The 25,078-nt window shown below is 35.7% G+C and overlaps 1 protein-coding gene across 2 annotated transcripts in view; it reads right to left on the bottom strand.

Annotated features, from left to right (window-relative positions):
• DARS1 (aspartyl-tRNA synthetase 1) overlaps positions 1–25,078 on the bottom strand; it is a 64,153-nt gene that overhangs the window by 36,120 nt on the left and 2,955 nt on the right. For both annotated transcript variants that reach the window (XM_047870285.1, XM_047870286.1), the window contains exons 3-4: positions 22,331–22,423; positions 11,675–11,777 (exon numbers count right to left, since the gene is read on the bottom strand). In XM_047870285.1, coding sequence (XP_047726241.1) covers positions 11,675–11,777; positions 22,331–22,423 — 196 coding nt within the window. The remainder of the gene's footprint in view (positions 1–11,674; positions 11,778–22,330; positions 22,424–25,078) is intronic.

Raw genomic sequence — 25,078 nt, 5'->3', positions numbered from 1 at the left:
ATGAATAAGTCACAAGGATGAAAGAGCACAGGGAATAAAGTCAACGGTATTGTGACAGCATTGCATGGTGACAGACAATAGCTACACTGTGGTGAGCATAGCATAGAGGTATCCAATTTCTATGCTGCATACCTGAAACTAATGCAACATCTGTGTGTCCACTATACTTCAATTAAAAAATACAATGTGACACTTATTATAGTATTATTTATGTACTTCTCAACTATTTGACATGTATCAAGCTATTCTACCTACATTTAAAAAAAATTAGGTTCTTTTTTTTATGTCACTGATGAAGTTTTTGACCTTTATGCTATTAACCCATTTTCCACAAAACCTTGAGGCTTTTATTGCATAATTTTGCAAAGCATGGTGATTTTTAGGTAAGTATCTGTTATATTAGCAGAACAGCAGAACTGAATATTAGCACTATCTTTATAAAAAGTTAACCCTGAAGGACAACCACATGCAAATGTCCCAATATCTCCTACCCGCTGACAACAGAGCAATTTTACAAGAGGATTTTTGTTCGTACAACTGTGTAATAAAGAGCCCAGTGTGTCAAGGAACAGCATCAGTTATCCAGCCAAACTTTTCCATTTCCTTCCTGTGTTCAGAATCTCAGTAAAGGATAAACTCTTATTTTAAATTCAGAATTTATCAGGGCGCCTGGGTGGCTCAGTCGGTTGAGCGACCGACTTCGGCTCAGGTCATGATCTCACAGTTTGTGAGTTTGAGCCCCTCGTTGGGCTCTGTGCAGACAACACAGAGCCTGGAGCCTGCTTCTGGTTCTGTGTCTCCCTCTCTCTCTGCCCCTCCCCCACTCACGCTCTGTCTCTGTCTCAGAAATAAACATAAAAAAAATTAAAAAAAAATTCAGAATTTACGGTTTTATTTTCCACATCAGTTGCATTCACCACACAGTTGCTTTGAGTGACTGTTTTACTTCTCACAGTGAGAGTAAGATGCTAAGAATGTGTAAGATGCACTGTGTGGCAGTGCTGATGATAAAAAAGACAAACGATTAAGCAAAAGTAGATGCAGTTATTAAATATGCCTAGTGGATTTTAGATTTCATGTTTATAATTATAGCTATCAAATATTTTCATATTGAAATTATTCAAGAAAAATAATTCTTTGCAAACATTAAACTCTTTAGTTTCTAACTACCACCCTCCCCTGCACTGTTTTTATAGCATGCTTTTTAACAATGGGGTGACTCCTTAGGAAGGCAGCTACTGCTTTATGGCAGAAGAGACAAGTTCATTAGTATTAATGATGACTAGAAAAAAATTTAATTGTTCCTTTGAACTATTTTTAACATTAACTTATGACTCAACATAAAAATACTTTTTTATTACTCAGTTATACTTTTAAAACCAAAATTATTATTTTTCACCAGTTTTGGTTTTCAATAACTCAGGGGCAGTATCTAAAAGTCACTGTCACCCTCAAGAAACAAAATAGTTATCTATTCTTTTATTTTTTATTAAAAAAATTTTTTTTAAGTTTACGTGAGAGAGAAAGAGAGGGTGGGGGAGGGGCAGACAAAGAGGGAGAAAGAATACCAAGCAGGCTCTGCACTGTCAGCGCAGATTCCGATGTGGGGTTTGAACTCCCCAATTGTGAGATCATGACCTGAGCCAAATGCTTAACCAAATGAGCCACCCAGGGACCCTAACAGGTATCCACTCCTTGAGAATATACCAGAATAAACTGCATACTCTAGAAAAGACTGTTAAGGGGCACGTGGGTGGCTCAGTCAGTTAAGCATCTGACTTCAGCTCAGGTCATGATCTCACAGTTTGTGAGTTCGAGCCCCACATCAGGCTCTGCACTGACAGTACAGAGTCAGCTTGGGATTCTTTCTCTCCCACTGTCTCTCTGCCCCTCTCCCACACACACTCTCTCTCTCAAAATAAATAAGCTTAAAAAAAAAAAATAGAGAAGATACTGTTGAGGAAAAAGCAATACTTTGAAACAAAGCATTTCCCAGTCTTCAACACATTTCAGTGACACTAAGGTTGTATTCTAAGTGTATTAAGGTTGTATTCTAAGTGAGCTATTCTAAGCTTTAGACTGGTATCATTAGGTTATCTCCGAGAAGCATGAAGACATAGGGGGAGCGTGAGCCCTAGAGTCAAGAGACCTTAGCCAAAACACCTGGTACTTTAAATTTCAATTTCCTCAACTGTAAAAATGAACAGACATAAAGAAAAAGTGTCTATACCTCATAGTGCTGCTGTGAGGATCAAGAGACGAAGTGCAAGTATGGCATTTTGCAGCTCAGAAGATAGTAATAGTTAATTATTGCTGCTGCTATTGTTATATTATAAGGAATACTATTAATATTGCTGTTATTTCCCTGTACATCAGACTGATGTATTGCATTCCAATGAGGATAAAAATTCACGATTGCCACCGAAAAGCTTGGCAAGATAAAGAAAGGACAGTCACTATACTGAATTTTAATTACAGATTGTTTCTTAAATATTAAAAATAATACTTCACGTGCAATGAAAGTCTAGGAGTGTGTATTAGGGTCGGGGGGGGGGGGGCGTGGCGACTTCCTTCCATGGCCTTTCATCTAAGAAATATACGCTACCAGTTAACAGAGGTAACTGAAGAGTATACTTCTCATCATTACTCACACAATCTATTCAATATATCCAAGATAATGATGGAATGTTAACAGCATAACCTTTGTATGAACAGTGGTTTTTACCTTTTATTTCACATTATTTTAGGGACCACATATTTAACACCCTCAAAGTGCTTTTACTAGGGCGCCTGGTTGGCTTAGTAGGCTAAGCATCCAACTCTTGATTTCGGCTCAGGTCATGATCTCGTGGTTCTTGAGTTCCAGCCCTGCATGAGGCTCTGCTGCTGACAGCAGCGAGGCTGCTTGGGGTTCTCTCTCTTTCTCCTTCTCTCTGCTCCTCCTCTGCTTGTGCTCTCTCAAAATAAATAAACTTGAAAAAAAAAAAGTGCTTTTATCAAATCAGCCTGTCATATTAAAGGCTTAAAATATGTTAAGAATTCCTATATCTTAATATATGCTGATTGTTACTTAATAGTAATAGGGATAAACCTGGGAGTTGGTGAGCGCTAGGTGATGATCACAATTATAATTTTAGATAGTTATCAGCTCATCTTTCAAAACTATTCCCATCTTATTCCTATTACTCCCTTCTCCTCTTCCCCCAAAATCAATAATGGTGAAAAAACCCACTATTTTAAACTTTTCTTTTTGCATATTTACATATTCTTATATCAACAAACCTAAAAATCTGAATATGAAAGGCTTATAGCAAAACTGGCAACAAATTTGTTAGCTTTCTGGTTGTCAGAAATAATTTGTTGAATCTTACTAATACATTACTCAATGAGAAGTGTGCCCCACAAGATCTACATAACTACCCATATTCAAATTAATAATTTTTAAATCTTGGGAAAGGTGTAATAAAAGATTAGTTAAAAAAAAAAGGGCCTTTTAAGTAGCTACACACTAGTTCTTTAAGTAATGCACCAACATAAAGTGCATCAATGATGTAAATTAAATATACAATTCGTTGAGGCAAAGAATTCAAAATTCCCAAACATGAGAAACCATATATTTACCAGTTAACTCAAAATAGCACCCCCAAAGCATAAATTATCTAGGTAGTTTTAAAAATAACGAACTACCTTTTGATAATAAAAATTTGTATTCCAATTCTGGGGTAGGTACAACTTGGTTTATATGTCGAGTAACTTCAATTTTAATGAATTAGTACTATCACTCAGTCTCAGACTTTTATATTTCCCAGGCAAATGGAAATAAAGATGTTTATTAAAGAAGGGTCTGAGCTGTAAAGAATGGAATAAGACTAGCATACAGAAAACAATTTATGAAATCATGTGGCTAGTTAGTGGGGAGCCAAGTTTCTGTACTCTCTGGCTCTCTATTACACCCAGCTGCCCATAGGTGCTTTGTAAAAGTTAATGGTTTAAATTATTTACTTTGTTAACACATTTGTCTTCACCAAAACCCCAAGAATAAGTTCAAAATATACATGGTAAAAAATTAAGCCACTACTCAATATGGCACAGACCAATGGTTCTCAAACTACTACGTGGGCTCTCTTTCATGGTATAAACAATGTCAGGGACTCACTTTAATCACTTTTATCATATTACTTAAAAAACTTCAAATATAAAAGTAGTATGAATGCTATATGCTTATACCCTTAACTATTTTAAGTTTAGTTTAAATTCCAGGTAGTTAACATACAGTGTAATATTAGTTTCAGGTGTACAATATAGTAATTCAACACTTCCCTACATCATTCAGTGCTCATCACAAGTACACTCCTTAATCCCCATCATCTACTTAACACACCCCCCACCCACATCCCCTTGGGTAACTATCAGTTTTCTATAGTTAAGAGTCTGTTTCTTGTGGGGCACCTGGCTGGCTTAGTCGGTACAGGAACTCTTGATCTCAGGGTTGTGAGTTCAAGCTCCCTGTTGGGCACTGGGCCTACTTTAAAAAAAAAAAAAAAAAGTCTGTTTCTTGGTTTGCTCCCCCTTCTCCTTTGCTTATTTATTTTGTTTCTTAAATTCCACATATGAGTGAAATTGTATGGTATCTGTCTTTCTCTGACTTATTTCCCTCTAGTTCCATCCATGTCATTGCAAATGGTGAGATTTCATTCTTTTTTTAATGGCTGAGTAATATTCCATTGTCTGTGTAATATGTGTGTGTGTGTGTGTATACACACACATACAATACACACACACGCATACCACATCTTCTCTATCCACTCATTAATTGATGGACAATTGGGCTGCTTCCATATCTTGGCTATTGTAGATAATGCTGCTATAAACATCGGAGTACATATATCCTTTGAATTAGTATTTTGTATTCTTTGGGTAAATACCTACTAATGTGATTGCCGAATCCTAGGGTAGTTCTATTTTTAACTTTCTGGTGAACTTCCACACTGTTTTCCACTGTGTATAGACCTTAACTTTATTTTTATTTATTTGCGGGGGGGGGGGGGGTACCAAATTACAGTCTTTGAAAGAATGGTACAAATGAAAAATGTTAAGTAGATGTTAAGAAAGATATACAACTTATAGGTAATCGCAACATGGATGTACTGCCTCAGTGACCAGGGAAGTCACCTTTGCAGCTATGAGATACAGCCCTTAACTTTAAATCAAAATGAACTTTGAAACAAAATGAAAACAAATACTAAAAATAACAAAATTCAGATAACAATATTAAAGTCTGCTAAAACTAAATTACTGACATTTGGTTTACTGTGTAGAGCTATAGTCTCAGATCCAGTTCTATATTTAATCTGTTTCTATACTTTTACTTTATTATCAGTAATGTCAAAAATGTCTGCTCACCATTACATAAAATGGTAAGTTTGAGGTTGGTTCTGGACAATTAGACCCCATAATTAACCAAAAATCTGCAAACAGGAATCCAAGAATGACAATTTAAATAAAGTATCAGTTGATAATTTTATGAAACTATCTTATTCATGTGAAAGTTAATAATGCAGCATTGTTAATTGAAATCTGAATCAAACAGGTATCTAGTATGGTAATTACCAGAACTGGAAATAGAAACATTTTTCCTTGCAATGGGAACTATTATACTGTTAGTGATCTGCTGCTCCTATATAGACAAAAATAGGATTCCATAAATCTGCTTGAATGGCATAGGCTTTTTTTTTTTTTTAATTTTAAGAAAGTTTTTAAATTTATTTTTGAGAGACAGAGTGTGAGCAGGGGGAGGGGCAGAGAGAGAGACACACACAAAATCCGAAGCAGACTCCAGGCTCTGAGCTGTCAGCACAGAGCCTGATGTGGGTCTCGAACTCACGAACCATGAGATCATGACCTGAGCAGAAATTGGACGCTTAACCAACTGAGTCACCCAGGCACCCCAAGTCCACAACAGAAAAGTTCAGGATGCCTCTTAACTATCAAGTACCACCTAGTAATCCAACTTGTTCTCAGCATATGTAGCTATTCAAAACTACAGTGAAATCATCATTAGTAAAGAACACGGATATCATCTGGCTTCAGCTGGCATGAACACAACTGTAAATATGACAGTAAATGCTACATGAAAAGTTCTGAATTCACACAGCAGTTCTGCTATAAGTTAGCCTTTAAAATGATATGGAAAAATACCCTTATATAACTTTAAGATAATCATCAAAAATAAAAAAACTGAAGTTAAAAAAAAATAAAAAAATCTTCCAGCCTTCTGAGAGCATATCTATGGACCTTAAAGAAAAGAAAAACCAATCAATGAGGACCATGAAGGACATGGGCTTAAGCTAAGTGACAAAGACAGAGGATTTAATGAATAAAAGTGAAACTTTAAAATATGAGAAAGAGAGGCCATCGCAGATACAGAGAATCTGCCCAATATGAAGAGTGTATATGGGGAAGTAGTGGGAAGTAACACTGTAGTGAGGGAATCAACAGGCAGAATTAACATAGCATATGGTTGGAAACAGGAAGCCATTTAATATTTTAGATAAAAATACCACTGGAAAATAAACCTCTGGCAAGTATAGATTTCAGGAAAGAGCAAAAAGAATTTGTATGTCTCAATAAAAACTAGTTTAGGGGCACCTGGATGGCTCAGTCCGTTAAGCGTCCAACTTCAGCTCAGGTCATGATCTCGTGGTTCACGAGTTCGAGCTCGTGTTGGGCTCTGTGCTGACAGCTCAGAGCCTGGAGGCTGCTTTGGATTCTCTGTCTCCCTCTCTCTCTGCCCCTCCCCAGCTCGTACTCTGTCTCTTCTCTCTCTTAAAAAAAATGAAACATTAAAAAAATTTTTTTAATAAAAAAACTAATTTAATAAATTATTGGACTTTTGTTCCAACCCAACTAACATGTGGCAGAAATTACAAAGAAGAACACTAAAAAGATGCCAAAAAAAAAAAAAAAAAAAGGCCAAATGCCTTGGAAAATTCAGAGAGACAAAAAGAAGACTTTCCTCTCAAAACAATTTTATTTTTTGAAGTTTAGTTATTTATTTTGAGAGAGAGACAAAAACAGGGGAGGGGCAGAGAGAGAGAGAGAGAGAGAGAGAGAGAGAGAGAGAATCCCAAGGAAGCTCTGCACTGTCAGCACAGAGCCCAATGTGGGGCTCGAACTCACAAACTGTGAGATCGTGACCTGAGCTGAAACCAAGAATCAGACGCTTAACCAACTAAGTCACTCAGGTGCTCCATCCTCCCAAAAAAATTTTAGTAAAATTTTGGACAGAAAGTCCTCGGGACCTTAAGGTTTTTGGAGTATGGTATAACAATAATATGTGAGTATAATTAGACCACAGCAAGTTATAAAAATTATCTTATGTTAATGTCAAATAGAGTAATTTCTTTTTATTGTTATTTAATAAAAATCACACTATAGATTCTTGTTTTACAGAAGTGCCAGCTCACCAAAGATCTCAAAGATAAGTGCATGAGAGCTACCTTAATCTTTGCTTTCACAATGGAGCCAATGAATACTTATTTCACTTATTTGTATTTTTAAAAAAAGTTTATTTACTTATTTTTTTCTTTTTTTTTTAAAAGTCTATTGCCAATTCTTTTTTTTTTTTTTAATTTTTTTTTTTTTCCCAACGTTTTTTATTTATTTTTGGGACAGAGAGAGACAGAGCATGAACGGGGGAAGGGCAGAGAGAGAGGGAGACACAGAATCGGAAACAGGCTCCAGGCTCCGAGCCATCAGCCCAGAGCCTGACGCAGGGCTCGAACTCACGGACCGTGAGATCGTGACCTGGCTGAAGTCGGACGCTTAACCGACTGCGCCACCCAGGCGCCCCCAAATTTTTTTTTTGACATTTATTTATTTTTGAGACAGAGAGAGACAGAGCATGAACGGGGGAGGGTCAGAGAGAGGGAGACACAGAATCTGAAATAGGCTCCAGGCTCTGAGCTGTCAGCACAGAGTCCAATGCGGGGCTCGAACTCACAGACCGCGAGATCATGACCTGAGCTGAAGCCGGACGCTTAACCGACCGAGCCACCCAGGCGCCCCTATTTACTTATTTTGAGAGAGACAGAGAGAGCACGAATGGGGGACGGGCAGAAAGAGAGAGAGAAAGAGAGAATCCCAAGCAGGCTCCACATTGTCAGTGCAGAGCCCAACAAGGAGCTCAAACTCATGAGCTGTGAGATCATGACCTGAGACAAAGTTGGACACTTAACCAACTGAGCCACCCAGGTGCCCCTACATACTCATTTTATTTTTTTTTGAATACTCATTTTAAATGAAATAGTTTGTATAAGCCTAGCAAGTACACATAATTTTTAGGAAAAGGATTTTGAAGGATGAAGAACAAAACCAACACATCTATTTCCTAAAAAAGTTGTGAAAGTTCTTTAGAATTCATATTACAACTTCACTTGATTTATTATTCATGTAAAGAGCAGGTAATTTTCAAAGTAAAATTTTTCTGTTTGTGATTTTCTTCTTTAAAAATTAGCACTTTTGATTGAAGATCATACTGGCTGTCTGTCAGAAATGACACGTGACTTAGGGGTGCCCAGGGTGGCTCAGTCGGTTGAGCATCCGACTTCGAATCAGGTCATAATCTCATGGTCCGTGGGTTTGAGCCCAGTGTCGGGTTCTGTGCTGACAGCTTGAAGCCTGAAACTTGCTTCGGATTCTGGGTCTCCGTCTCTCTCTGCCCCTCCCTGACTCACATTCTGTCTCTCTTGCTCTCAAAAATAAACATTAAAAAAAATTAGAAATGACATGCTGTCTTAGACTTCTATTACTAAGAAAGATCAGAATTTCTGTACTGAGAAGTACAATCTATAGTCACATAAAAAAAGCTGACTGACCTATCAGGGACATGAAATCATGTTCCTAAAAAAAATGATCGATCAACCACACAAATTAAAAACTTATCATTTTTACATGGATGGACCTAGAGGAGTATTATGCTAAGTGAAAAAAGTCAGGGAAAGACAAATACCATGATTGTACTTCTATGTGGAATCTAAAAAAAAAAAAACCCAAATGAACAAATAAATGAACAAAAGAAGCAGAAAAAGACCCATAGACACAGAGAACAAACTGGTAGCTGTCAGAGTGGGTGGAGAGATGGGAGGATGGGTAAAAAATGGTGAAGGGCAGAAGGAGATACAGGCTTCCAGTTATGGAATGACTAAGGGACGGAGATGAAAGCCACAGTGTAAGGAATATAGTCAATGATACTGTCAGCATAGCGTTCTGTATAGAGATGTTGAGTCACCATGTTGTACACCTGAAACTAATGTAACATTGTATGTCAACTATACTTCAATAAAAAAAAAAACAACTCATCATTTTTTACCACAGAGAGTCTTAGTCATGAGAATTTTCCTCTTTCACGAGGTAGCAAAAGTTATTAACACATTTACTCTTAATTACTCAGGCTAGACACCTTAACATAAGAGTAGTGCCAAAAGCTAAATAATTATAACCAAAGTACCACATGTTAAGCCTATTGTATAAAATTGGCTCCATTTACTTGCCTATAACCAGCCAAAGGCTTTATAATTTGCAATAGCTCTATTATGAAATCATTTTTTCCCACACATTACTAATTATATAAAGCCTATTTTTTAGGGGGCAGGAAAGTAAAAATAGATACCGTGCTTTGCTTAAAAAAAAAAAATCCAAGTCACAACTGAACTGTTAAGCTGAATTACATCTAGATCTTGACTGAGTTCCACTTTAGGATTATGAAATCCAGACTACGTTATCTAAATTCTTGCCTTGTCTAAAAAAAAGATCATCCTTACACTATATCATTTAAATGAAAGTCTTTCTTTAATTTATATGAGGACATAGTAGCTCTGCTAGCTATTAGGCTTTGGTTGACCTCTGATATGGTTAACTGCTGTTCATCAAGTCCCAGAAGTTTGAAAAGATCCAAAATAATAAGAAATAACTATTCATGGACTATTTGAATGTGTTTACTTCTAAAGACATCAAATGAATCCATTGTCCTTTTGTCATTATAACGTCTCTTGGTGACTACTAAGGGTAAATGGGATTTTCAAAAGATTTTCAGACTAGAATATTTTCTTCAGGAATGTAACACTAAGGTTATTAATGCAATTTAGTGGAAACACATATTCTATATAAAACTGTCAGCTCCATTTATTAGTTTTCAGAAACCAATTTAATATGTAAAAGACAAAAGCCATCAAGGTTATCTGTTGATTTTAAGTTGACTTTTTCCCAGTATTTTCCAGTGTATTAAATATAATTTAGCATATATGTCTACGGTTTGCAGGGTCTCTATTCAGAGAAGATTCTCTGTGTAAAATTCATTTCTAGGGACTAAGCTTACTTATGTCCCACTTCATAGGATACAGTCTGACCTTAAAAAGCTAGCTGAATATGTACCCCACAAGCATACACTCTTACAGTCTATGAGATGAAATCAGCAAACCTAATCACCAAAAGATACAGATAGAAGAGATGAAAGTCTCTAGGGAGCAGGACTGGGAGACAGGGTGAGGTGGGGCTACTGTACCAGTACTATAAATACTACTGAGTTCCTCAGTGAATTGATGTAATTAACAGCACTGGAGTTTTTAAAGCAGACTGCAGATATTGCTGATATAATAAAATTAAATTTGGTAAATAAATCGCTAAACCGACACCAGTTACTGAACATCCAGTACATGTAAAACACTATGCCAGAGGAGTCAGGGAGGGCCCAAGCATAAATTAGGATGTTAAATTAGATTGTTTTTTAGTTTCTTTCTAGTTCTAAAATTATGGATAATTCTATCTATATTCACTCATCTTTGAAAGTTTACATCTAAAGAACAGAGATAAAAAATCAATAGAAAAATATAACATTTGTGCCTATACTCTGTCACTGAAAATATTGCCCATTTTCCAAGTCTTCTTTAATCATTATCATGCAAATAAAATTCTGATTGATCAAAACATACAAACAAAATGAGCCACATTACCAGCTATTATTACTTTAGAACTATAGCATGTACAACCCCTACACTATCTCTATATCCTGCTTCTTGCAAACTGAACAAAACAATGCATTTCTACAGGAACTCTGAGCCAGACAGCAAGAGCTGGGGGGTTGGGAGTTGGCGGGGTGTGGGTTGATTTTACTTTTTTTTTTTTTAACCGTTTTGGTGTCAAAATTAAAAGTTGTAACATGTTATGACATTTGAATTACTTCCTTTGGGGGAATCATTTGCAAAACTACATTCTTTTATTTTATATGCTTTTATTTTTCAGTTAGGAAACTTGTTGCTTAATATGCAAATCTCAAACTGGGGGAGGGAGGGAGGAAAAGAAGCTCAACAAACACAACAAAATAAAGTTGCTTTGCTATGTTGAGGCTGCCAGGCTTTTTGTTACTCCACTTGAAAGTAAATGTGACTTGTCTGTAGAGAGTGCTGCTTCAGCAGTTCCAAATGAATTTCAAGCCTGTGCTCCATATTTTCTCTTTTGTAAGTTTAATGTATTCAGCAATACTGAACTGACAATTTAAATAACTACATTTTTAAACAAACGAAGCATTGATGTTAATGTATGAAAATGGTCCAAACCCCTGGGAGTCTTGGTTCCCACCATTGTTTATTCTGACAACAGGATATAATTGCTTACTTACTTGGCAGCAAATTTAACCATCTGCTTGCTTGCATGGTCTCCCACCGCCACGAGCGCCTGGACGTTAAACTGCTGCTGACGTAGGACTAAGAAACATTGCTTCCCTGAATAAGAGAGAAAGAACACAAGTGTATTAAGGACATGCTACTTCAGGTTTTACAAAGAAGAAAAATGTTTTACTTTAAAATTGAGCCAAAATTTACAACACACATTAGACACAAACACACATATCCGGCTTCCACAGCCAAAATACTCATACTGTTGACAAGCTTTAAAGAAACCCAAGTTCCCACTAGAGTAACAAAAATGCTTTAACATGTTTGTTATAAGAATGTAGGCAAATCACCAATTTCAAAAAAATTGTATAATTAGAAAATTACTTTATCATGGCACTGATTAAACAAATTTGAAGTAACTTCAGATCACTCAACATTCATTCAATGAGTGTATTCTACAGGCAAAGGCACTCTGCTAACCTCTATAGGATCTTCAACGATGCAGCCACAGAAGTGCTAATCAAGTGCTTAGTAAAGAGAACACAAGCACTCTGTGGGGGTGGTCCATTTTACTTCCTACCAAGCATTTAGGATGACAGGCTAGTTTCTTCCACGTTCTATTTTCCTTTATCATCTTCCTTATCCTTCATCCTTTATAAATATGTCCACATTTTCTTCACAGCAAGTAACTTACTTTGTCTATAAAAGATCATTCTCTTTATGCTCTATAACCAGTTTTATTTTCACCTATTCTGGGCTTGTGATCCCCCCTCCTTTCATAAGAAACAGCCTTTCCTTATTCTTAACTTTTTGAAAAACATTACTCATAATAGATTCAACGACTATTTATCCTGGTGACATCTCTTTCCTCCAAAGCAGATTCTTTGATCAAGTTTTGGGAAATTACTTCCTCATAGAACAAGTCTTTTCAAGATCACTTTTCTCATCAGGTTGTTTTATAAAAACATCAGAAGAATTCAGTTTTTAAACTAAGAATGATCCTTGCAAAAAAAAAAAAAAAAAAAAAAAGAAAAGCAGGCTTATAGTTATTACTTTCAACATTCAACATACTGTATTTTGAAATGCATATCAGATAACAATCATGAGTCTAAAACAAAACAAAACAGAACTAGACAGGTTGCAAACAAAGTGCAAACATAGACATAATCTATGGACTTCCGAGTAATATGACTGACATGTTTTACCACTAAATAGACCCTCATTCTCCCTTTCTTTTGGAGTATGATCCAGTCATAAAGTAAAACCTTAAGAAGAAAGTTACACATACTAAACACATTCAAGAGGATTTTAAGATGCTGAATGGATAAAGATTGTTACCATAGAGAAATCTGCAGATGGACCAAAATGACATTATCCAGGAACTATTGGAACAGAATGTGAAATTCTGAACAGAGTATAGTGTGAAATGGAAGGGAATGTGATTTAATAAGTTTTTTAGCTGCTCTCATGGTGCAGACAGGCAGCACAGTCCTAGCTGCACAGCCAAGCTGCAATGAACTCCAATGCTACACAAAGGACCTTGAGAGAGAATAGAGCTCTACAGGACTTACAAAGAGTTAGCACATGAAAATGTCTCAGGGTCAGCACTAGGGGGTAACACTTAGTGTAAGGGCTGGTAAAGTGTAAAAGCTTGCAAATCAAAAGACCTAGGATGGTATCCTATCACTTCCTGTGAAGGGGCCTGTGGGAAAATTATTAAACTACTTTATGCCTGTTTTTCATCTGCAAAATGGAGAAAATAATATATTACTCACGGGATTTTCTCAAGTATTCTCCTGTAATATTGAGGATTACATAAGTAATATATTTAGAGTTGTGACACAACCAATTAATGTTAAGTATGAATAAATGTAATTAATGTTAGTTATTATTACAGCACCACTGCCACTGGCTCCTTGAGGATTGATTACTATTTCCTATTTTGAATCTGGATTATAATGTGTAACAACCATGCCAGGTACTGGGAACACAAAAAAATTACTTGACAGACAATCATGATAGACAATCATGTAAAGAAAGTTATAAAACCATAAAAAGTATAATCCCAATTTTGTTTGTCTAAGAAGTATATTAAAATCGACTGTGTAGGGAAGAAAACACCAAAATATGAAATTGATTGAATACAGAAAAAACACCAGAATGGGGCTACTAACAGATGTGAAATTGTAAGAAATTATGCTGTTCTTTATATTTTTTTCCTGAACTTTCTACAATAAGCATGTACTACTTTTCCAATGAGAAAAAATGAGAGAGGTAGGTAAAAAGAAAGGTAAAGGATGAAAGGAAATCTTTAATACAAATACTTCGTAGAACCTGGGAGTTTTAGCAGGCTAAGTATAGAAGCAAATGCACTCCCTGAGATTTGACATGATTGCTAGGGAAAACAAATCAAGAAATGAATGATTATGAGTGGAGTGAAGATTGTTCACTGTCTTCTTTTAATGTTTAATGTGTTTATTGTATGTATTTCTAAAAATTAAACTTCTTACTTAAAAAGGAAACAGATAGAAAGGGGACGTGAAGTAGTAAGACCCGCACCATGAACATATTATACAAACCTACAAGTAAAAATGTACCAGCACAAAAACAGCCAGATCAATGAAGCAGAACAAACCCAAAATATACCGTATTAGAGAAATTTTAATTCCAGATGGCATTGAGGAAATAAAAATAAATGAATAAACACGGAGTAAAAAATGAAATTGAGTATCAAACTGTACAAAGGGGGAGGGGAAACTTTTCTAAGTTTAAAAATTATAGAATATCTATACACAAAAATTGAAACACTGGGAAAAATTATTTGCTGACTTATAGCCTATATGAATTAACATCATTACTAAAGATCATAAAGATTTATGAGTAAAGGACATTGAAATTCCAACAAGAAAATGGGCAATAAACTAGAACAAATCATTTGAAAGAAAAAGAGAAAAACCTTAGTAAACTTGAGGAAAAAATGAAATGAAGGTAATGCAAGTGGAAGCAAACAATGACACATAATTTACCTCTCAAAGTAGGAGAGATTTAAAAATATGTAATATCTAATGCTTCAGAGATTTAAATGAAAACCTTTCCTTCATAATTTGCTCATGGCAAGGTAAACTTGCACATGCTTTTGGAGAACCATCTGGCAGTGGGCATTAAAAGGCTTAAAAACATCTCTTTGCTTCAAGAAATTTATTTCTTAGAATATATGATAAGAAAATTGGGTATGTAAAGGCTTGTAGTGACAAAGATGTTCATAGCAGTATTATTTCTATAAAAGCACTGAAACTCTATTATCACTCGCTTCATATTTAGGCAGTCTTTACTAGTGGAATGATCTACATGCAACTCTAATGCTATCTATGGTTTCCAGGTTTTCAGTTTTCTAAGCACCTTCAAATACTAGAACCTTGATTATCCACTGAAAAAAATTAAGACTCAAAAAATACTGGCTATCTAGTAAGTAGACCTGTCTGCTCAGACTACTTCCACCAAGTACTTTTGAGAACAAGTTCTCGCCAGTGAGTAAACAAAATTGTTCCTTCTTTAGCTCTGATTGGTGACACACTACATGGCATGCTTTGCTCCACGTTTTGCAAGGCACTATCTTATAGACACTGGTGAGTGACAACAGGAGCAGCATGTGAACTGACATCCCTTTTATGTAATTAAGAAAAAAAAGAATACACCTATGCTTATAAATGCATTTTTTCCCTGGAAGGGTATACAAGAAAAAACAGTGGACATTTCTGGGGGAAGAGATTGTAATGAGATGGAGAAGCTAGAATTGTGAATTCTAATTTTTCTTTTACATCTTTCTGTACTTTTGGAATTTTAATTTTTACTATACCCATATATTACTTTTTATTCTAAGAAGCAAGTATGTGACTTCTCACTTCAGCAAAAAGTTCTAAGTTAGCATTGGAACTTTATAGGACAGGTTAATCAATTGCTAAATATTATTCATCTTTCTTCTTGGAACCCTTCAACCAAGAAACAGTTTATAGAAAGGAAAATAAAGACTATGTTCAAAATAGCTGAATGAATGCACTACTTATAGATACCTTAAATTTAGCTCCGTAACAGTTAAGAATTTGTGTTGCAATTTGATTAAGTTTTTAGAAGAGGCAGTTTATTTCTTAAGTTTACACAAATGTAAAGTTTGATATCCTTTATAGCACCAGTTGCATTTTTTAGTTCTAAGCTGAACAATAAACATGGTCACAGTCAGGACAAAAAGGCTTACTCTCATCTCCATTACAGTGATGGCTCAGTAATAGAGTGTGCTTTTTTTTTTAAGTTAAAAAATTTTTTAAATGTTTTATTTTTGAGAGAGACAGAGACCGACAGAGGGTGAGTGGGGGGAGGGGCACAGAGACAGAGTTCGAAGCAGGCTCTAAGCTCCATGCTATCAGCACACAGGCCGACTCAGGACTTGAACTCACTAACTGTGAGATCATGACGTAAGCTGAAGTCAGATATTTAACCGACTGAGCCACCCCATAAAATGTGCTACTGTGGAAGAACTAGGTGTAAAGCAATCTTTTGTTTTCATCTCTTCCTACTGTCTTTTAGCTTGCCAAGCTCCTGAACTCATTATTTAGATAATTAACTAATACCCAACAGTAATTATTTTCCTTCATCATTTATGTTGATCTGTTACTGAATAAAACAGCAAAAACCTAAATGTTTTAAAGTACTTTCCATTTGCTATTTCCTCTGAAATATTCTTGTATGAAGAGAAGCTGAGGTTCTAAACTACATAATTACCAACATAAACTAGCTATTTTGGAAGTATAAGCAAGTTTTTAGGAAGAAAAGTATTGAAAGAGAATTATTTTGTGCTAAATGACTTAAATGTAGTATATTTAAAATTTGAAAGGAGCCACAGATACTTCAGTTACTCTTTCAAGATGCAGGCTTAAGCTCATAAGCTTTCACAATCAAAAGAAACAAATTTTTATCATATCATTAAGAGTTAAAAATTTCTCCTTGCTCCTATATAAACCACTTGATTTTAGGGATGTGATACATAAACCTACTATAAGAAATCTGATTTAACTTTTTAAAATGTATGAAACACTATCCTTAAATTTAAGGATATTTGTTGTTAACCGTTTTTGTTTTGTTGTTTTTTTGCATAACAGGATTCTAGTTGTCATACTTCTGACACTATGATTTTGACACTTCCATTTCCTTATTTGTGGTTTTACAGAGCTTTGCTCTACTTGAAACTGCCAGCATGCGTTGTTTCTCCAAGTCCAGTTTTAATGTGTTACTACTCCTGGAGTTACAGCACTTGAATGCTTCCAAGTAAAAATCATATTTACTGACAATTTTTCCTATAAAAGGAAGAAGAGAGTAGAGGCAATCAGGGTTTTGCAAATTCAAAACATAAGATTTTGTTTCTTTAGATAATCTACTTTGGCAGAAATGAAAAACTGACAATCACTACTGGCAACAATATAGAGAAAGTGGTACTGTCACACACTCATGGGGAGTGTAACTGAGCACAGCTTTTTTGGGTGTAATCTGGTATAAGAAAATTTAAGTATGCATAAATATACCCTTCAACCCAGCAATTTCACTTCCAGATACCTATAATGGATAAATACTGCCTTATGTAGATCCATAACTAGTATCAAGGGAAGATCTTCAAGAAACACTGTTAACTGAAAACAAAAATGTTGCAAAATAACATGTAAAATATGTCTTCTGTGTAAAATAAGACAAGTTAAAAGTCACACATAAAAAAAAAACAACCTGTATATATGTATGTGTACATATGTGCATTAAAAAAGATTTTTAGAAAGACAATGAACAATAAGAATTAATAGAAAAGGCTGGGGCAGAGGATAGCATATAGAGAAGACAAAAGGGAATATTATTGCTGTATTCTCTGAAAAATTCATGTGAAAATATGTATGTATTATTTAGGTAATTTCTAATTTAAACACAGGCACACACACACACCCATATATATATATACATATACTTAAAAACAAAATAATAGGGTTTTCTAATAACAAATTATGAAAACTAGATTAATGTAAAATTCCAAGGAAAAAAAAACCCACGAAAATTAACCTAGTACTATATTGAAAGAATACTACCCACACCTTTGCCAAATTCCATTTATTCCAAGAATCCAAAAATGGTTCAACATTAAGAAATCCACTACTGTAAATCATTACAATTACAAAGAACTGATTCTTGTTAATTGTGGCAGTTATGTTCTATAAAGTCACCAGGAACAATGAATTTGCAAATATTGAACCACCACTGCTCCTAGGGGAAATATAAGGTTAGGTTCCCGTGAGACTCTGGTCACAATATTTTCATCAGTCCATCAATACATAACCTTGTGTGTGTTTCTGTTTAAAGACACACTACTTAATATACACCGTTGATTCATTAATATTGAACTTAACGGCCAACAGCACTATAACTCATGCTTGAATGAAGCTTCTCTAACACTTATATTTTCTCAGTAAGGCACAAGCCTTCTTGCACTTAGGAACACTGGAAAACACTTCAGCACTATGCTTGGTGGCCACTGTAAATAGCCATATCACCAACAAAAAGCACAAAACTGTGAAGAACATGGCCTTAAATAGATTGTGAAGAGAGATGATACAAGAAGGCAGAGCTTCACTGTTTGACCTCAGCTGGGAACATGTGCGTTGGGTGACTCAAGTTTTTTGCCTCTCTGCACATGAGTATGTCTGACATGTCTGTGAATGACAGTGAAAGTGCTGCAGGTATTGATTTTGGGGGTTACAAATACATTTTAGCAAGCAGAATTTGCAAATACACAATCCATGAATAAAGAGGATCAGCTGCATTTTAATTTTTTATTATATGGAAAATTTCAAACAAATACAAAAGCAGAGAGAATATTATATGAACCTCCACATAAATACACTCAACACAATTATATTTTGAGGGAAAAAAAAAGATCAAAAAAGGCCTAATAAAATTTAATATGTATTCCTGGTAACAGAAAATTTGGACTAGATGAAAATTTCTTTTAATCTAGTCTTTAAACTTTGGCATTGTTTTCTAATGACATTTTATGTAGAACACCCAAAGGCATGAAATAACTCATCAGGAGTTAAATCTCTGCTGTCTGAAAAATTCTTCATTGAGGAAATCCCCGTAGTACCGGAGAATCTACTAATCATTACAAAGAGAAAGAAGAAATGAGATAAACATTTGAAAGAGAAGGACAAAAGATCATAATTTGTAAATGATACCAATGTCTACCTACAATCTCCATGTACTTCAATAATTAACAACTCAGGGCCATTCTTGTTTTAGCTTTATTCCAATCCACATATCCCTTGACTCTTGTACAGTATACTGTGAAGCAAACTATTTTGCTGTTATTTCATCCGTACAAAGTTCTTAAGTACATTATTCCTAAGAGATAAGATCTTTTTTTTTTTTTAATTTTTTTTTTCAACGTTTATTTATTTTTGGGACAGAGAGAGACAGAGCATGAACGGGGGAGGGGCAGAGAGAGAGGGAGACACAGAATCGGAAACAGGCTCCAGGCTCCGAGCCATCAGCCCAGAGCCTGACGCGGGGCTCGAACTCACGGACCACGAGATCGTGACCTGGCTGAAGTCGGACTCTTAACTGACTGCGCCACCCAGGCACCCCGAGATAAGATCTTTTTAAAAATAATATTACCATAGTACTATTATTCCAACTAAAAAAAAAGTTATTTAACGTCAAACATCCAGCCAATGTTCAAATTTCCAAGTCTCAAGTATCTTCCATTTTCATTTACTCATTCATTCATTCACCTTTGGATGTGACTGGTTGAGAGATAAAAACAATTTTTTTTAAACATTTATTTATTTTTTAGAGACGGAAAGAGACAGAGCATGAGCAGGGAGAGTAGAGAGAGAGGGGGAGACACAGAATCCGAAGCAGGGTCTAGGCTCTGAGCTATCAACAGAGATCCCACGAACTGTGAGATCATGACCTGAGCCAAAGTCGGATGCCTACTCAACTGAGCCACTCAGGTGCTCCGAGAGATAAAATTCTTAAGTCTATTTTAATCATATGTTTCTCCTTGGGGCGCCTGGGTGGCTCACTCGGTTGGGCATACGACTTCGGCCCAGGTCATGATCTCACGGTTTGTGGGTTCGAGCCCTGTGTCGGGCTCTGTGCTGACAGCATGGAGCCTGGAGCCTGCTTAGGATTCTGTGTCTCCTTCTCTCTCTGTCCCTCCCCCAGCTCATGCTCGCACCCTGTCTCTGTCAAAAATAAATAAACTTAAAAAAAAAATCGTATGTTTCTCCCTCCCTTTTCTATTTATTTGTTGAAGAGATCACATCATTTTTGCCTAGTAGTTTCCTATAATCTAGATTTTGCTGACTGCATCCTCATTGTCACTTAACATAGTCATTTGTCCTATGTTTTTCCTATAAATTGGTAGTTAGCTGTAAAGGCTACATTGAGATTCAGGTACAATTTTTTGGGCAAGACAGTAGCATTGGGTGGTGTTGGGTTCTTTCATGAAGAGACATAAAATATTTCTGATTGTCTCTCTATTGTATCATTAGCAATCACTGGTGATGTATGCCTGGATAATCTACTAGGGACAAAATGATGAAGCTCTAACACGCTTTTTTTTTCATTTTATTCACTGCAATACTTCTCCAGCATCTTTCCTCTATCTACCATTTGGTTAGCCAGGGATATAGAATTCATACAGAAACGATACTTTAATCAGTTTTCAAAATAATGAGTTTGTTTCATCAGTGACCAACTAGGTTTTGTTTGCCTGCCTTAGTGTTATTATAAATTTATGGATTTAAAAATATCTGCTGTGTTTCAATTCATTACATTTATCCTTACTGATACACATATTGTTCCATTTGGGGGATGGGTGCGAAGGGAAGTATTCTTGGTTCAGACCTACATGTAGTATGCATTCTTTTAATTTGCTAAATAACTATGTTTAAGAGACACAGTGGCCAGTTGGACAGAACAAAGGCTCCCAGTCTAATGTGAAAAAGACAACTAAATGAAGGAATACAAAACAATGTGATTATCTTTTGGTAGAATAAATGGCCGGAACTTTCAGAAAGGCAAATCAACATTTAAAAAAAAATTAAAACTCCACCAATATTCCTCTCAAGTCTAATGGTATTCAGCTGTTTGGGGGGAGTATGCTGGAAGAACAAACTTTTAGTAGTAGTGATACTAAGAGTGAGATATAAATCTAAAATGTCAGAATTTTAAAAATAATGGGCCCACATTAATTCTATAATAAACACTGAAAAGCACTGTAAGAAATGACGTAACACAGCATGTATTAAATATTATAGAAGTAATCAGCTCCGCCAGGGAGACTAAGTGTCTTAGAAAACTACCACATTCTGTTCATATTCTACCAATTACTATGAGAACTTGGGTGAGTAGCTTTCTCATTTGAAGCCTCAGTGTTCTCATTTATAAGGTAGAATACCAAAGCCTGTTCTGCCTACTTCAAAAATTTGTAGGGATGATCAAATGTGAAAAAGTGTATGAAAAGTATAAAATTATAAACTAATGTTAAGTGTCATTAATACTTTTATACAATTCTGAACACTAGGCTAGGACAATTTTCTATAAGGAACAGGCCTGTCTAAACTACCTTAATCTTTCTTTGTTATTATTGCTAAATTCTTAGTACCATCCAATAGAACTTCCTACAATGATAAAAATATTCTGTATTTGTGCTGTACTTTGGGAGCCACTAGCCATTGTGGCTATTAAGCACTCATAATACAGCTAGTGACTTGAACTATTAAATTTTAATTTGGTTACATGTAGCCAGTGGCCACTGTATTGGATAACCTGATCTTAGCCTTATTTCTCTATCACCTATCTTGCCATCTAAATATTAAAATATAAGAATATTAACAAATGAAAAGCTTCTCAACCACACTCTTCACTTAAAACTAAACTTTTAGGGTGCCTGGGTGGCTCAGTAGGTTAAGCATCCGACTTCAGCTCAGGTCATGATCTTGGGGTTCATGAGCTTGAGCCCTGCGTTAGGCTCTGTGCTGACAGCTCAGAGCCCAGAGCCTGCTTTGGATTGTGTGTCTGTCTCTCTGCCTGCTCACACACTCTCTCTCTCTTTCTCAAAAATAAATAAAAATTAAAAAAAAAAAGCAAACTTTTGAGAGATGCTAGAAAAGTACCTTAAAGTCTTAGATTTAATCTGAATTTTTAAGGTCAAAAATTTTTTTTTTAATTTTTTTTTTTTTAACGTTTATTTATTTTTGAGACAGGGAGAGACAGCATGAACGGGGGAGGGTCAGAGAGAGAGGGAGACACAGAATCTGAAACAGGCTCCAGGCTCTGAGCTGTCGGCACAGAGCCTGACGCGGGGCTCGAACTCACGGACTGCGAGATCATGACCTGAGCCGAAGTCGGATGCTTAACCGACTGAGCCACCCAGGTGCCCCAGGTCAAATTTTTTTTAAGGATGTCTTATAAGAACCTAAAACTAATTAACCATGGACTAATATTTCACAGTGATTTAAGAAGGAAAATAGATGTTTTGAAAGATTTACTTTGGTCTGTGAGGAATTTGCAAAACAAAAAACTTAGAATCCTTACCAAAAGGACCATAATCATTAAATCAATCTTACCTTTAGCTCTACTTGTATGAACCCTTGCACGCACCCAAACAACTTCATCAGCTCTGTGTACTGTCAAGTCGCTAACCCGAACCAAAACTCGATCTGCAGCAGATAAGTGAAACAATTTTGTAATTCAGAATTTACAAAGTCATAATTATTTTGGTTTGGCAGCTAGCATAAGTACTTGGTATTATCTTAAATAATTTCCAATCTCTGATAGCATCTTCTTATCACTGTCCATATGCAATTTGCTTCAAGTTTTATGAACTGTACTAAGTACATCTCTAAAATCTATCCAATTCTCATTCATCTTCATTGCCACCATCTCAAACCAAAGTACCATTTCTTTTGTCTAAACTATAGCAACAGCCTTAAACTGGTATTCCCCTGATCCCCTAATTCAGTCTACACTGGAGTCAAAGAGAGTTTCAAAACGCAAATCTCTTGAATACTTCAATGGTTAAAAAAATACAGCTTGTCTTTACCTGCCTTTGCCTAGGTGGACATGTTATTTTCCTTTGCCTGCCATGGTATACAAGTCAACTATGCACAGGGGAGGACTTTCTGCCAGGCCTGGATAGTCATAGTACCAGGACACGGAGAATGATCCAGGGAGGGCATGTAACTCAAAATAAATAAATTCCTTCTGTGGGACTTACTATAGACAACATGGGAATGAAGCTCTCTTTCCCAAGGTTGCTGAGCTGAGATAGTGTAGGCCTGGGCTGCAGCCACCACCTTTCCCAGTACCTGAGATGTATGGACAAGAGAATGCGGCCAGTAACCTAAAGGAAGCAGAGCCAAAAAAGTGTAGACAGAAAGCCCTGCAGATGCTGCTTGAACCTCTAGATCCAATCATGCTGTATGCTATCTCATACTTTGTTTCCTATAGTTATGTGAGCCAATAAATTCCCTTTTAGGCTGTGAGTCCTCCAATGCTAATAACAAAACACTACACCCATCCAGAGTCTCCCAAACAGGAAAAATGTGACAAAACAACTATTATGTCAAGATAGTGATATAAGGCAATCATGATCCAGAAATTGTTTTATTCTAAATATGCAGTAATTTGAATATTAAAGAAAAATTTAAGTATTAATTAAAAACACAGTAATAGACATGACATAACAACAGAGTAATATAAGATCTCTATTCCCAAGAGTTTTATTGCCTAAGTGTAACCAAATTTGTCAATATCACATGCAGCAAAACCTAATTACTACATTACTAAAAATACCTTTGGGAGGATATTATATTGAAATCAAATTATAAATCTATTTTACCTACTTTGCTAAATGTATTTATAACTTGTCTCTTGAAGCAAAGATGCAGCTTAGAGATAATTCAATTGACAGGAGTATACCATGGTTCTCATTGCCAGAAACAACGAGAAAGAATGACGAATTTTTAAGCCATGAGGTAGCACAAGAAAATTTCTGCAAAACATTGCTGACAGACCTTATGAATTAAGCCAACTGCCAAAACTGCTGTGTAAACTCAGGCAAAATAAAGTGTGAAAGAGAAAAGACAAAGCAGCATAAAATTTTAAAAGACAATTCTGAAAATGCCAAGATTGATAAAACAAAATGACTTATTAACTAGGCAGTCAAAACTCAAAACCAAATGAAACAGAGTAACATAAATCTAAAAGAATAAAGTTCTAAATAAACAGCATGATTAGGGTAATTCTAATAGTACTTTTGAAAACAAAGAGCAACATCCCTTGTTTCGTGTGGCATTCCAATTAAGTAGCATAGGGCTTCCCAACCTTCAACATATCCACACATCCTTGAAGGACATGCCACACTCTCACCAGTAAGACTGGTTGAGACAATGATCAGGGGCAGGAGGGTTTCAGTTTGAAAATCTACTGCCTCTTCCACACTTCTAAGTCACTAGCATTAGAATGAAGGAATTTGGAGAAATGGAAACAGATCAGAAGGAAACTTGGTGTTGCACTAGGTATTAGGATTTTAGCAGAGATAAAACCAAAGGCAGTATTCTCCTGTTATAGTAATGTAACCAGGTGACATATAGTTTATTTTTCCCTCCTATGAGAAGAAATTTTAAGTGGAAGGCAGCAGTCCGAATTTGCCAGCCAAATGGGAACAGTAATTACGGCAACAGGTGACTGGGGCTCATGTAAGAGATTGAAACACCAGTGAGATTCGTTGTTACAGCTCAAGGAAGTCCAGTTTAGGAAGATACCTGAGCTGAAAAAAAGTCTCAAATCACCTCTCCTGCTTGTCCGGGCAAGAGAATGTCATCTCCTATTCTATATTGCTTACATCTCATTTTATACTAAATTCTTTTATTCTATTGTTTCTTTCTTTTTTTTTTTTTCTTTCGGAAATGGTTTATTTTTAGCAAACTATTTAGGTCTTTTAATGCATACTTTGTCAACAAAGTTGGGAAGTAAAGTGATTTTTATGATGGTACAATTAATCAAATCCAAAATAACATTAAAACTGATCTGGAGATTTATTATTTCCAAAAATTAAATTTAAAGGCAGGCTTCTAAATCAGAAGTACTTAAAAAATAATTTGAGGGTGTCTACCAAAAGAAAAGAGACTGTTAAATAGTTAAGAGTAAGATAAATCTGCTGAAATTACATGCATACAAATATACAAAAATGCAAACAAAGGAAGGCAAATGCTTATGAATAGAAAACCTACAGGTCTGAGAGAAACAGAATGTGACAAGTCAATTTCAAAGAAATATAATAATGCAAGGGGGAAAAGGAGGTGGTTTCATGA

Source organism: Prionailurus viverrinus, chromosome C1 (assembly GCF_022837055.1).
Source record: "Prionailurus viverrinus isolate Anna chromosome C1, UM_Priviv_1.0, whole genome shotgun sequence".
Classification (NCBI taxonomy): domain Eukaryota; kingdom Metazoa; phylum Chordata; class Mammalia; order Carnivora; family Felidae; genus Prionailurus; species Prionailurus viverrinus.
The sequence above is the reverse complement of the archived record's forward strand: the minus strand, read 5'-3'. Positions and strand labels throughout refer to the sequence as shown.